The sequence below is a fragment of the Sciurus vulgaris genome (assembly GCF_902686455.1).
Source record: "Sciurus vulgaris genome assembly, chromosome: 2".
Taxonomy (NCBI): Eukaryota; Metazoa; Chordata; class Mammalia; order Rodentia; family Sciuridae; genus Sciurus; species Sciurus vulgaris.
In genome coordinates, this window is record NC_136462.1 from 16,270,539 (window position 1) to 16,284,906 (window position 14,368).

The 14,368-nt window shown below is 44.7% G+C and overlaps 1 protein-coding gene across 8 annotated transcripts in view; it reads left to right on the forward strand.

The window, feature by feature from the left end:
* FOXN3 (forkhead box N3) overlaps positions 1 to 12,974 on the forward strand; it is a 403,349-nt gene extending 390,375 nt beyond the window's left edge. For all 8 annotated transcript variants that reach the window (XM_079129282.1, XM_079129288.1, XM_079129289.1 and 5 more), the window contains one exon: positions 6,624 to 12,974. In XM_079129282.1, the coding sequence (XP_078985408.1) occupies positions 6,624 to 7,179 (556 nt within the window). In that variant the 3' untranslated portion in view covers positions 7,180 to 12,974. The remainder of the gene's footprint in view (positions 1 to 6,623) is intronic.
* Positions 12,975 to 14,368: the final 1,394 nt, after the last annotated feature.

The following is a 14,368-nucleotide window of genomic DNA, read 5'->3' on the forward strand; positions in this document are numbered from 1 at the left end:
ATTAGTGAGCTAACGTATGAATTTTGCATATTTCTTCATGTGACATGTTTCTCTAGTTCTGTCTAGTATTGGATCACAGTTCCATTTGCCTCATACAGGTTGAAGAATATTTATTCTTAGATTTTCTGAAAGAGTTCATATAAATTTGGAACAATCTATTCCATAATGTTTGATGGAATTTGAGTGCTAACCAGAGTGTGAGGCTGATGTTTTTCTCATAGGATAATTATTAGTTCAATTTATGTAATGGTTGTAGGATGAATTATATTTATTTCCTTTTGAATTAATTTTGGTAAACTCTAGGAATTTCCATTTCATGTAGGTTTTCACATATATTGGCATAAAGTTATTTTTAGAATATCTTGTCATCATTTAAAATATCTTTCTAACTGCATCCTGGGTCAGTTCTTATTTCATTTGTATCCTCGTTTTTTGCTTGATTAATCTTGCCATTGGGTTTTTCTTTCCCCCCAAAGAATCAGTTTCTTTCTACTTCCTATGTTTCACATTTTGTTCTTTTCATTGATTTTTTTTTGGCTGGGTGTCATTTCTTTTCTTCCTTTGCATTTCTTCTGTTTTTCCTTTGTGGATTGGATCCTTCTATTTTTAAGTCTTTCTTCTTTTTCTGTAAAAGTTCAAGGTTGTCCTTTCCTTCGGACCTCTGATCAACTGCAACACGCAAGTTCATTACCTTTTATTTTCATTGCCCTTAAATACAAAGTATTCCCTATTTTTCACTTTTGATTTCTCCTTTGACTCACGGGTATTTTCAGAAGTCTGGTTTTTTTTTAATTTCCAAACCAAAGAGGAGGTGCTGTTGCTTTTTGTTGTTTTGCTTTGCGTGGGTCGTTCCCTCTTCAACCTTGACCACTAACCCTAGTGTCTTGTGGGCAGAACACGGTGGTGTGCGACAGCTCGTTGAGGTGATACGCGCCTGGTCTGGATGATCTACAGTGTGGTCGAGGATATATCAGCTCTTTGGAAAATAAATACTCCATGCGCGGCCAGCGCTGTGCCTTTTCATTTTTGGTGCATCCTGAGTCCGCCCGTCGGGCCAGGTCTCCTCGCTGCCAGTGTGTGAGGGAGAGGTACCATCAGCCGAGTGCCGAGAGGGGTCTGCTAAAATCTCCCATCACAGAGTGGATCTGGCCATTTCTCCTTGTGGCTCTTTCCAGTTTAAGAGTCTGTATTTTGAAGCACTTTTTTTTGGAAGCATGCTTGTTTTAAACGGTTTTCCCTTCCTGGTGAATTGAACCTTAATGAATGTTTAATGACTCTTCATCTGTAGTAATAATTTTTGCCTTTAAAATCGGTCATTTCTTTTCAATAGCACAACACCAACGTGCTACAACCTTTCCCATTCTTTTAACCTTTCTTCGTCTTTTTATTTTACATTTGTCTCTTATAAACAGCACATGACTTTTAAATCCATGCTAATGATGCGTTCCTTTTAGCTGAAGATTTTTAACCCACTCTTATTGACAGATTTGGATTCACTTTTGTCATTTTGCATTTCTATGTGACCCTCTTTTTTTTTTTTTTTTTTTCCTTTTCTAGCATTATTTTAAATCGATTAAAGTTCACCTACTCCTCATTCCACTTTTTTCTCCTTTAATGGTCTGGAAGTCATGCATCCTGTTTGTCTTCCTCCAGCGCTGATCCTAGGAACTTTTAACATGAATATTTTAAAACGTCTAACTTGGATCGATATCTTTAACCTCCTGATCAATACAGGGCCTCGGGAATGCTTTAACCTCGTTCCTCTCTACCTCCCAAATGATACACCATGTCTGTAAAATACCTTGGTTCTATTTTGGTTTTGTTTTTTAAAGCCACTTAGTCATTATTATTATTATTATTATTATTGTGTTGTACAATCAATACTTGCTTACATTTTCTTTGCTGATCACTTTTTCTTACATCTCAGGCTTTCCTTTTTAGATCATTTTCCCTGAAATACATCTCTGAGAAATTCTAAGCTGGTCACAGTAGCACATGGCTATAGTCCTAGCTACCGGAGTGGAGGCTGAGGCAGGAGGATCATTGACACCTCCAAGTTCAAGATCAGCCTAGGCAAGATACTAAGACCCTGTCTAAAAAAAAGAAAAAAAAGAAAGAAAGAAAGAAAATGTTCTTACACTGAGGGTCAATTGTTAAAACCTTCAATTTGGGGCTCAAAATAAATGGTGTGTTTTGCACTCTTTTTTTTTAGAAGAGAATGTGACTGGGTATAAAATTCTAGGTTGGCAAGTTTGCGTCCTCTCATCTTGAGAATATTATTCCACTCTCATCTGCTTCACTTGTTCTAAGTTAATTAACTGGTCCTTGTCCTTGGGTCATGTGTTTTCTTTCTACTACTTGTAGGTCTTTGCCTTCTTAAAAAAAATAATAATGATGATGCTCTTAAGTTTCCCAGTGGTGTGCCTAGGTGTGGATTTCGTTTTATTGATCCTGCATGGGATTTGTTGGCTTTGGTACCTTTCATCCAAACCAAATATCCTCAGCCACTCTCTCTTCAGGTATTGAGCTCCCTGTTTCCCTTCCACTCTGGAACTCCAGCCAGATTCACAGGGGATCCTCTTGGGCTGTTCTTGTCACCAGCCTTTCTTCCACGGGTCCTGTCTCTTCGTCGCTCTCTGCTGCGTTCTGTCATATCGTAAGGTCCACCTGCACTTCACTTCTCACTGAATTGAGTTTCTTAATTTCAGGGATTGTTCGTCTCACCTGTAGTTCTATTTGGTACCTTCCCAAACCTGTCTGCTTCATTGGCATGTAGTGTATTCTTCCTGTCCGGTATTTTTCAGTCCCTCTTGTGTTTCTTGAAACATCCTAACTTTATATTCTCCGCCACCTGTTTCCACCTGAGTAGTCCCTGCAGTTCAGATTTTATAGGTGCTTTTTTCCAGTTGTCTCTTGCTTGTGCTGGCTTACTTCCTTTGTGTTCTATGGTTTTTTTAAATGAATCTGTTCTGCGCCTTCTTATCTGTGGGAATTCTCTTGGCTTGGGTTTCAAGTGTGTTCTTCCGGCAGGTTTGCTGTTAAAACTCGAGCCGGAAGCCCGGGGCACTGGTACCCCCGAGGCGACTTTAACTCCCTCGGTGGACCAGCAGTAACCGGGAGGCTGACAAAATCAGTCTTCCCACCCTTACTGTACAGAAGCCTGGGCTCCCGTTCCAATGCCAGGGTGGGCATGTGCTCCAGGGAAACCCTGGCTTCCTTAGTGGCCAGCTGCTCCCATTCCAGGTCGTGTTTTTAAATTTTCATTTGTGTGAATGAGGCTCTTTTGGTAAGTATGTCTATGCGGGTCTGAGATTCCCCTCATTTTCTGGTGACTTTACAGTGTGTTGCTATGCTTTATCGAGCATCCTTTATATTGCAGTCGGAAACATAACTTCCAAATGTCTCTTCTGCCACCTGTCTGGAAGCAGAAACCCCTGGTCATCTCTTGTTCATGGCTTTCTTGTTGGTTGGGAGAGAAGCCCTGTAATCCTATTCATTCTGTCTGTTTGTCACATCTGACCAAAGATCAGTGCCTGCAAGTCAGTCCTTGAGAGGATAGTTACTCTGAACGATAACCTGTAGGCTTAAAGCCATCAGTTCCAGACAGAACCCAAGCTCACCAGCCAGGTAAAGGGCACAGTCTCCACATGCCGCTTAACCGTAATGGAACCAATAATTAACTTATAGGGAGAAAACAAACCAGCAGAAGGACCACGACTGAGCATAAACTCATACCTTAACTTGCTGTTTGCAAACATTGCTCATTCTCGGCTTGAACAAATGGGAGTTCTCATTTTTCTGTTTGATATTTCTCATCTGGTTGGCGAGAGAATGAATTCCAGGTTTTCCGGTTAATAGCACGTGGTTTTGTTGAACCATGTGCTTTAAGCTCATAGAGACCTGGTAAAATCAGGTGGCTTTCGTTTATGCTAATTTATGATCATTTGAGTATCATGAATGTAAATGTAGCTAACCCTGAAAAATTATAGGCATTGCAAATGTATCACATGCTCATTTTAATGAATGGTTTTTCAAGGAGGTCAGAAACTCACCTTCCAATATGTTCAGGGTGGCTGATTTCTTTTAAGCATTTGGTGTCCTGTAATGACAACCCCTGCAGCAGAAGCATTTGACACCAGCTTCATGCAGCTGGCTTGCACCATCATGAATCACGTCGTGCCAAGTCATTAATAATTGAAGGAGCTTGTCACTTCCTGCTGAGTTGCGTGTGTAATTTATGGATTCTGAGCCCATGCTAAAATCTCAGGGAAAGCTAATTTCATCAAATGAGAAAGAGATATGTTTCTGTTTTAATTCTCCCTCCCTGAAGTTACATCTGCGCCTATTTGTATCAGGAAGTATTATCAGTGGTCATGTTGGCTTCCTGTCAGCATCTCAGTAGACTTCCTTCTTCGGGGTTGCAGGGAGATATTTCAGGTTCCTACTTGGATTGTCCTTGAGAACGAGGGAGGACTGTGGGGTTCTGTGAGTTTCTTTGTGTCTTGTAAAAGGCTGAGGAAGCTGAGGCCCAAGGCGTAAGAAAGCCCTCTTGGTCACCAATACACAACACTGATTCAGGAGCACAGGTCTGTCTGGCTTGACCTAAAAGGATTTGGGGCAGATGATGCAATCTGGGATCATAGCTTATAGGGCACAACTCTTCTGGAACCTACTAGGATCCTGGTACAGATGCGTCCATTTGTATTATTGTTGGGGTCCATCACGTTGATCTTGAGGCACCCAAGAAAGGTCACGTTTTGATAAAGGCCAACATGCATTTTGCTGATGGACATTATGATGGAGATTCTCGCCATGGGCCCCAATTTAGTAGGACAGGCCTTGGAATCTGGATGGCGGGGGATTCCCTTGCTCATCCCGTGTGGTACCATCTGCATTAGAGACTCTTTCCTCCTCCCCTCTCACATTCTGTGTGTGAAGCCTCCCTGAGCCCCAAGGCTCACAGGGAGTGAAGGGGAGGAGAAGGGGCTCTCTGTGGTGTCTCCCTGGTGGTCCTGGCCCTGTGCTGTATCCTCAGGCTGGGTCCAGTTAGTGTTGGCAGGGGACCCAGAGCCACTTCCCCACTTTGTACTCTGTGCATAAGCACCATCTAGCTCCTTCATTCCTGGTCACACTGCTGAGGGTCTGCTGTGTGCCATAGCTGGGTGTGTCTTCTGGAGCTGGCATGCCAATGGGATGCACGGGCACCACATGGTTCTTGATGATGGTGGGAAATGTTCTCCCGAAGGGAAAGTCAGAGGGCCTGCAGTCTAGGAAGGAGGAGTGTGGCGAGTTCCTTGGGTGTCTTAAAAGGGTCTCATGAGGTGGAGGAGCTAACAGGAAATGGGGCCAGCCTGGTGCCCCAGGACATGTCTCATCCTGCCCAGACCCTCAGTCCCCACACCCAAGGTCAGATGCCACTTCTGCCCCCTGTTCTTCCTCCCCCCAGCTCTAAGTAACCTTGCCCTTCCGCAAGCATCCGTCCCGCTGATTTCCACCCCTGCCGAACATTGAGTATATGCCAGGCACATCAGAAAGATAGCTGCCACCCAGACACTTGGCACGTGTGGCCTGACCAGGAGGAAGCATCACGGCCCACTCCTGTGGGCACTGGCCCAGCCACTGCAGCCGTTCACTCCTGATGGCAGCCCCGCCACCTGGGATGTGGGTAGGAACTCTTCCCATTCTGCTAATAAGGAGCCGTAAGGGAGGTCAGCACACCGTTCAGACACACAGACACTGAGAAAATGGTCTAAGGCGTGATGAGGGCTCCAGGGTCCTGAGGGAAGCTGTGGCAGGGAGCCTTGTCGAGGGCAGCGTGCAAGCAGGTGTCGGCGGGTGGCATGGCTCGCCCAAGCTGGGCAGTCAGGCTTGGGTTCCAGCCCAGATTCCACTACTTCTCAGCTGCGGACTTTAAATCACGGCACTTTCCAGACCTCACTTCTGGGGACTCTGCCCCAGAGATGCTCAGGTCTGCTTTATAGAGTTGAAAGCAGTCACGTGGGTGGGCTCAGGAGGGTACCTGGTGGGGCGACTCCAGGGTGGGGACTCTCTCCGAAATGCAACATGCTTCTCTGTCAGACAGCAGCATCTTCATGACAGCGTCTGTGACCCCACCCTGTGTGCTCCCCCGGCCCCTCCCTAAGGCCGTGTGTTCCTATCAAGTGCCCAGTGAATGCTGGCAGGTCGAATGAATGACGGAGGTCAGGGTGAGTGGATAGCAGTCCCCGGGTACAGATGTCTTTTGGCTGAACACTGGATTCAGGCTTCTGACAAGTCTCCTAATCTCGTGTCTTTGGGAGAGAGTGGCTTTTTTTCTCTGCAGTGCCCCACCGTGGCGCCTGACTCCACGGAGCTGCGGGGTAAGAGGAACTAAGTGCAGCTTGATTTTCGTGGTTTAACGTAGAGTCAGAGCTTGCACTGGCGTCCCTGCAGAAGCATTGCTTTCACAGCTCGGCCTGATGCAGATGAGCAGGAAGGGCCTTCAAAGCAGATCCGCCGGTGGCCCCGGGGTTTCACATTGCTAACTGGCGTTTGCTTGCAGGCGGGCAGCCGGGTCTCCACCAGAGAAGGTCTAATCTGTGTCCGCTCTGTCTCCCGTCCCTCCCCATGTCCTCGCCCTGCAGGAACGGCATCACCGGTTGCCGGATGCGGACTGAGAGCGAGCCATCGTGCGGCTCCCCGGTGGTCAGCGGAGACCCCAAGGAGGATCACAACTACAGCAGTGCCAAGTCCTCCAACGCCCGCAGCACCTCGCCCACCAGCGACTCTGTCTCCTCCTCCTCCTCCTCGGCCGACGACCACTATGAGTTCGCCACCAAGGGGAGCCAGGAGGGCAGCGAGGGCAGCGAGGGCAGCTTCCAGAGCCACGAGAGCCACAGTGAAACGGAGGAGGACGACAGGAAGCCCAGCCAGAAGGAGGCCAAGGATGCCCTGGGGGACAGCGGGTACGCTTCCCAGCACAAGAAGCGCCAGCACTTCGCCAAGGCCAGGAAGGTCCCCAGCGACACGCTGCCCCTCAAAAAGAGACGCACAGAAAAGCCCCCCGAGAGCGACGACGAGGAGATGAAAGAGGCGGCCGGGTCGCTCCTGCACTTGGCAGGGATTCGGTCCTGTTTGAATAACATCACCAATCGGACGGCAAAGGGGCAGAAGGAGCAGAAGGAAACCACAAAAAATTGAAAACAAGTCATTGATTTGTTTTGAACTTATGGCCATTTGGTTTCAGCATGTCAGGAGATTTCTAATGATTTGTGGCAATATCAGCAATTTTTTTTTTCTTTTTTCTTTATTTCTTTTGGTTTGGTTTTCTTTCTTTTCTTTTTATCTTTTTTTTTTTTTTTTTTTTTTTTAATTTGTCCCCCTCTCCTTTGTTTTGGACCCTTAAGAATTTTATTTTTAAAGGAGATTGAAGCCATAGAACTCATATTGACACTCAGCTGTTTTACAAAAGCTTTTCATTATCCGAAGACAAAACTGAAAAAAGCCAAAATTACCACTGCTTCCTGCAGCCTGTCAGAAACATGTGGCTTGAACCCACAGGGACGTCAGCATTAATGCCACGGGAATACACATGTGGCACCTAGAAGGCATGTGTGCAAAGTAATTGTCATTCAGGCCCAACCCTTAGGTTTAAAAAGTCAGGATGTCCCTCCAGTTGTGTTCACTGAGTGGAGGCCTATACAGTAATTGGAGAAAAGCAAGAACCCCGCATCCCCTTGGGAACAGACCCAGGTCTGTGCACCCAGCTTCCCACTGGGCCAGGAAAGCCCTGGGCATTGCCATACAGCAAACACAGGCTCTGCCACCAGTCCTATGTGCTCCAAACCTCGAGACCTGGTGATGTCTTACAAGCTAAACACTGGACTGTCCAGGTACATCAGGTATCAGTGACCAAGGGGGAGAAATGGAGTAAACTGTAGTGATGTTAGTGATTACTGAACTCTGTTCTGTAGCTGAGAATATGTTCCAAAAGCCATAAGCCTGAAGGTTGGCCCTGCACATGCACATACACACACACACACAAATAGGACTAAGAGAAAACTCACGGATAAAAAACAGGCCATGTCTTCTGAACTGCCCAAGTAGAAAGCAATCAAGTCAGAAATGTGACATTAGCTGTTAAGGAAGGAAATTATGGTACAGATCCTTTTTCTGTCTATCAAAACTATTTGATCCAAGTGAAAACAAGAAACCACAAAACAGAAAGCTACGGAACCTGCCATTAGTATTGTGGTATATTTTTAAATGATTACAGGCACATTGATGGACACTCAAAAAAGTAAAATATGGCAAAAAAAAAAAAAAATAATAACTCCTATACTGCCCTCAAAAAGGAGTCTGCAATTAATGCCAGTCAAGATTCATCTTTGCAAAAAACCTGATTTCCACATTCAGCCAGTGTAGCCAGCAGAAATTTCTGATCCACAATGCATGGATTCCTTTAAAGAAAAAAAAAAAGAAAAAGAAAAAAAAAATCACAAAAACAAACTTTTTTTTATTCAAAAATAACAAAGTTCTTGTAAGGTAAATAATGTATTTAGCATGAAGCATGAATTATTTTCATATAAATATAGAAAATAGAGAAAAGGCTATGCCTCTAATTTTTAAGCCCTTAGGCTTAGAGGTTCTTTGTTTTCCTCCTTTTTTCCTTTCTTTCTCTTCCTTTCCTTTTTTCTTTTTCTTTTTCTTTTTTTTTTTTTTTTTTTTCCTTTTTTTTCGGGTTTTTTTGTTTTGGTTTTTTGAAGCAGGTGTTTAAGGTTTAATCTTCTTCAGGGACAAATTCTGACTGTTGGGGAACTTATTCTGCAATATAAAAATCTCTTCGTGCTCTGGTAGGGCTTGGATGGTTGACTCAACACTGCCTTGTCTGCACTCCGCCCGGCCCCTCTGATTCTCTACTGGAGAGCGTGTCCTTTCTCTTTGCCTGTACATGTTTAACATGACGCAATAATTCGAGGGCAAACGTAGTAGTGCGTGTGTATGATAGAATCAAGAGAATTATGGGATGCTTACTTGAGAAAACCATGACCATGATTTGGTTCTAGGAAAAAGGCAGTGGATAATTATGCAAATTCACCAGAAGGGGAAACATGCTAATGGGCCTTATTGGGTGAGGGTACGAGATGGGAGGGAGGAAGCAATGCGGGGTGAGAAGGGCCAGCCCCAAGTGTTCATGGGGACAATGCCATTTCAAAGTCAGAAAGAGGGGCCGGCAATCTCTCCCACCTCAGCACACTTAACAACCTGGAATCGGACCACCTAGATTGTGAGAGCTGAATTTTGACAACCAGACGATGTCACGCAGACCAGAAACTTAATCTTTGCCTAAAAAAGAAAAATAAAAAAAAAAAAAAAAAACATATATTTATATATATATATATATATAGTTTTTTTTTGTTCTGTTTTTGTTTTGAGATCCAAAGAAAAATCTGAAGAATATGATCTTCCATCCAAATGGAGGGAAGTTCTTAAAACAAAAGCACCCACTACCATGGCTCAGGATCTGGTGGTCTGGGACAGGGAGGGGACTAAGGGGATCTTGAATTTTTACAACAGCACGTTTGTGGGCCAAAGCCAAGCCCATGGGCCAGCACCAGGTACCTTCAGGAACTCCATCAGCCAGAGTGTTTGCATCCCGGACTTTCTCTGGGCTGCTGGTGAGAGGACCTGGAGGACATGTACGTGTGTACCGCAGGCCGGAGTCCTTCCCCACACTGAGCCTGAATGCGTGCCCGTGTTTGTTCAGGATTAGGTGGGGACACAGATGTATCTTTGCAGGGCTCTGTCCCCCCGTCCTTTCCAAACAGCAAACATCCTAAAAGCCATGCACAGCTATGGAACCTGAGCCACACTTCAATTTGTGTTATCACCTGATTAAGCCCAAAAGACCACCACCTCCATCCCCCCAACCCAAGACAATACAATTCAGACTTCTCTCTGGAAAGGCAGAGGTAAACATCAGCACTGTTTCTGGCAGGGGACTTCTTCCAAGGAAAACCCCACAGTGGGCTGTCTCCCCTCATTTCATTTTTCTAAGGGGGCCGATGCCTCTTTTAGAAAATAATAAAATGCAATGTGTGTGATTTACTTTTCTGATCTCTTTTGAGAAATAGATAAATATAAAAGTGCGTTCTTAACTCCAGAACCACTCTTTTTGCATAAATACCTCATCGGGCAGCTAAGTGTTATTTTCCTGAGTCTCTCTTGGCACCTTCGTTGGATCTTCTGGAAGACTTGTTGGGGAAACTTTAGTGAGGGTACTTTTTTCTATTTTTCTTCTGTTTTTGGAGGCATACACATTATGCATAACCAAAACAATGGCTCAATTGTGTTTAACTTCGTATTTTGACTGTTGAGAAAAAAAAAAAAAAAGTATCGATGTGTATGTGGCTGTTTGTAGTGAATTCATTGCAGAATGAGGTTGTCCATGTCCTTAACAAGCCAAGGGGCAGGAGACACTCTCTTACCCCCTCCTCCAAGAGCAGTAGAGAATTTAAGCACAAGCCTCTTTGTGAAAGAATATTTTGCTTAAATGTCATTCACTTTAGTCTTGGAATTCCTTCCCAAATGTCAGATGTTCTTTTAGCTTCCAAACTAGCATATGTATCCATTAGTCTGACCAATCACCTGAGCACCGTCATGGGCTGTGGTGGTGTCCTTTCATTTCTCCTGCTAGGGGAACTGGTGGTTCGTTTGTCATTCCAGTATCTCACCTACTCATGGGGCGGGGGGAGGGGGAGACGGGGAACTATAGCAATATTTTAAGATGCTTTGGAAAACAACCGTGAACCCATCAGCACCGTGACATCTGCAAGTGCTTGCTATTGGCCCTCGGACCCATTTAAGAGAAAGAGATCATAGCTCTTTTTTCTTAAATGATATGCACATAGACAGTTATTTTTATCCTACTGTAATTGTCTTTTATCTATCTAGTTCTATGAGGAAAGGGTTTGCATCATAGATTTTTTCCCAGCCTTACAATATATACCACAAGCTCCTACTCCCCCCACCCCAGCCAGTATAGTTTCAAGAGTTCTTTGGCAAGGCCGTCTATCTGAAACTCAGAGTGAACCAAGCCCGCACTTCAGTGGTGGTTTGAGAAAATCATGGCCAAGACGACTGGGTCAGGTTTCAGTCTTGGAGCTCAGTGTTGAAGGAGGAACGTGTCAGGGGCCTTTCTCAAGAGCGGGTCTTTCTCCGCGTGTCTAGTGCTTGCTGGTCACAGCAGCCACAACCACGGGGCATTCTGGAAGAGGCCGTTGTGTTGCTGCCTGAGGGACAGGGTCAGGCAGTGGACTTGAGTGAAAATCGTGCAGACGGCTTTTGTGCCAAGCTCAGAGTCCAGCACGCCAGGTCTGCTCGGCGCCAAGTGCAGGTGATCAGCCTCAATGCCTCCACTCTCCAGGGGCCTCTGGCCTCTCATGCAAGGGCTCTGACAAGGAACCAGAGATCTGTGCAAGTGACCTACACAGGAGGGTTTTCCACCTGGGATTGGGTTCCGTTTGATGTGATTTCTCTTTCCTTTTCAACTGTATTCAGGTTGGGACTGGTTTCTTTCTGGTGGATCACAGCTGCCCAGATGTTGCAATTTATTCTTATTATGTTTCTGTAGAGAAGTATTTTTCTTTCATCTCCAGAATTTTTTTTTTTTTTTTTTTTTTTTTTTGCCACCAAAAGAATACATCAGAACTCTGTGTCCCCTCTCGATTGTGACTTACCAGTGTTGACAGTTAAGTCCTTAGTGTTGTAGCTCCCAGCCCTCCAATACTATATCAGACACTTACGCCCATGGTGCAGCACTGTGATCTAATTTAAATAATACTTTTTTATTATTTATACTACTATATATAATATACATCAACACTTTTGCTATATAACCTAAGTGATAAACCCCTTTTAGTTACCTGCCAAACTCTGGACTTTGGTTTATATTGCAGTTAACACAGTTACAAAGTTGTAATGGCGTCTTTTTTCTCTCTCTCTCTCTTCCTCTGTGTAACGGAATGTGTAAATCAAAAGTGTGTACATTGTGTGGTGTTCCTGTTTCTTGGAATCTCATGAGGATTTACACACGGCGTTCAGTGTTCTGTATAGACCTGCCTCCCTTTGTGACCTCATCTGTAACCTTTGGTCGTGGCGGCTAACCCCTTGTATCTTCTCTCCTGCTGGTTATTCTTGAATTAAGCACAGACTCGTCAGCTCGGTTGCTTTATCATGAATAATGTATGTGACCCTGGCATTCTTCCACAGTTCAGCAAACAAGTGCTAGCTTCACTGACCAAAAATTAAGGAAGGAAAACACCATTTTTTAAAAATGATCCATCTTTTAACGGCCGAAACCGATGTGTCTATGGTGCTGCATCTCTGTTGTGCTTCTGAAATCAGACCGATGTGAAAAGATCCTCTCTGACTTCCTCTGAGATGCTCACAAGTACCCTTCCTGTTGTTTTGTTAGTGTTGAAATTAAGACTATTTATTTGGAATATATACAGCAGTGTTTTTCCACTGTATTTCATTTGCAAAAGTGGAGAAACGCTTTCTCTGCCTTTTGCAAATCGTTGATATTCCATATTGGATTCTCACAGACTTCGATATGGTGAATCTGTCAAACTTAGAAATTGTATTTTATCCTTTCATGACTGTGGCCTGAGTTCTTCATGCCCCCCCGTTTTTAGAAGAAACGTAGCACACTTTCAGTTCTGGGAAACTTCACCGTTTCTTGCTGTGTATGTTGAGGCCATCCAAGCTCACAGCTGATCAGTAACCAGTTCCATCCGCGTCGTTCACGCTCACTACTTACACTGCCATGGTGACAAGGTGGAGGGAATAAAGTGTCCGTGTGTGTCTGGGAAGCATAAACCCTTGTACATTTTTTTTTTATACTATGATTCTGTAACATTTCTGAGTTTTGTTTTTGTTTTACAGAAAAAAAAACAAAACAAAACAAAACAGTGATAAAGCAATCAGAAGACCAAGAGGTTTACGATTGACACTTAGGGTCACCAGACCTTAGCTGGCCAACGGACCTACATGGCCAAATTAATTTTCAAAAGTAATAATTTTTCAGAAGCCAATTTTTTTTTCTGTATTTTTCTGTCAAACTGCCAATATCATGAATAGAAAGGGAGAACTGTAAAGGAGAAAGAAATCAATGTTCAGTTGTGTTTGTCAACCTAAAGAAGCAGTGTGGAGACAGGCGCAGTCAGCCGAACTCTAGGGACGTGGTGGTGTTGCTTTGGAGGCATATCCATACTCGCGTTTTGCATTCTTCATATGTAATCATATTGCCAAAGACAAAACTATTTCATCATTTATTGTAAATAACACTTTTCCCCAGACCTACCATAAAGTTTCTGTGATGTATTGTCTTCCAGTTGCAATAAAAATTACTGAGTTGCATCAATTGAAGGAAAGCCCCACGTCGTCTTGTGTGCGCCAGACTCCGTGTGCAAGAGCTGAAGGGTAGACTCCCTCTGTCTTCCCTGCAGGAGGGGGCGCCTTCTGATTTTACAGCCTCCGCTGCCCATCCTTGTACTCGCTTTCACGTGGGTGGAGATCCACTGGCTTCTCTGCCAGGCTCACTCGTGGAACTTGAGAGTTCCAGGTCTGGTGTGAAGAGCTGTTGGGCCGCCGGCCTCCCACCATCAGCCTTAGAATGTTAAGACGGAACTTGACTTTCTTTTGGAAATTGTCAAATAATAAGCTGAAATTGTGCTCTCGGGGGCCTACCAGGACGTCCCAGGTCCTGAGTGTTTTCTGTGATGACATTCTAAGGGTTTCATCTTTCAGGATTTATTCCATCAACCCTCAAGTGCGCACCCGAGCCCACTGCACGCATATCCCCTTCGTCTGTTTTCTGTTGCTATAAAAAAAGGACTGAGGCTGGGTGTTTATGAAGTAAAGAGGGGTTTTTTTGTTTGTTTTATGATTCTGGTGGGTAGAGGGTCCAAACTTAGTGCCAGCCTCCTGGCAAGGGCCACCTGGCTGCACCATAATATTGTGGAGAAACAAACAGGAACCTGCAGTGTGCCGAAGGGGGACATCACGTGGTAAGACTGGAAGCAAGAGGTGTTCAGGGCCAGACTTACTCTTTTTCTAGCAACATGCTCTCCTGGGGAATATACTGGAGTCCCAAGAGAGCTGCACTCATCTGCCAAGGGTGATGCCCCTAGTTACCTCCCACTGGACCTCATGTCAAAGGTCAACCCCACCACAGTGGACCATGCTTCCAGCAGATGAACCTCTGAGGGACATGGAGCTGGGTAGAAAAGAAGGGGGTTTAAACAAGCACTGTCACCATGCTGGGTGTTTTAGTCAGTTTTTTTTGCTGCTGGGACTGAAAGACACCCCCCACCACCACCACCAGAGC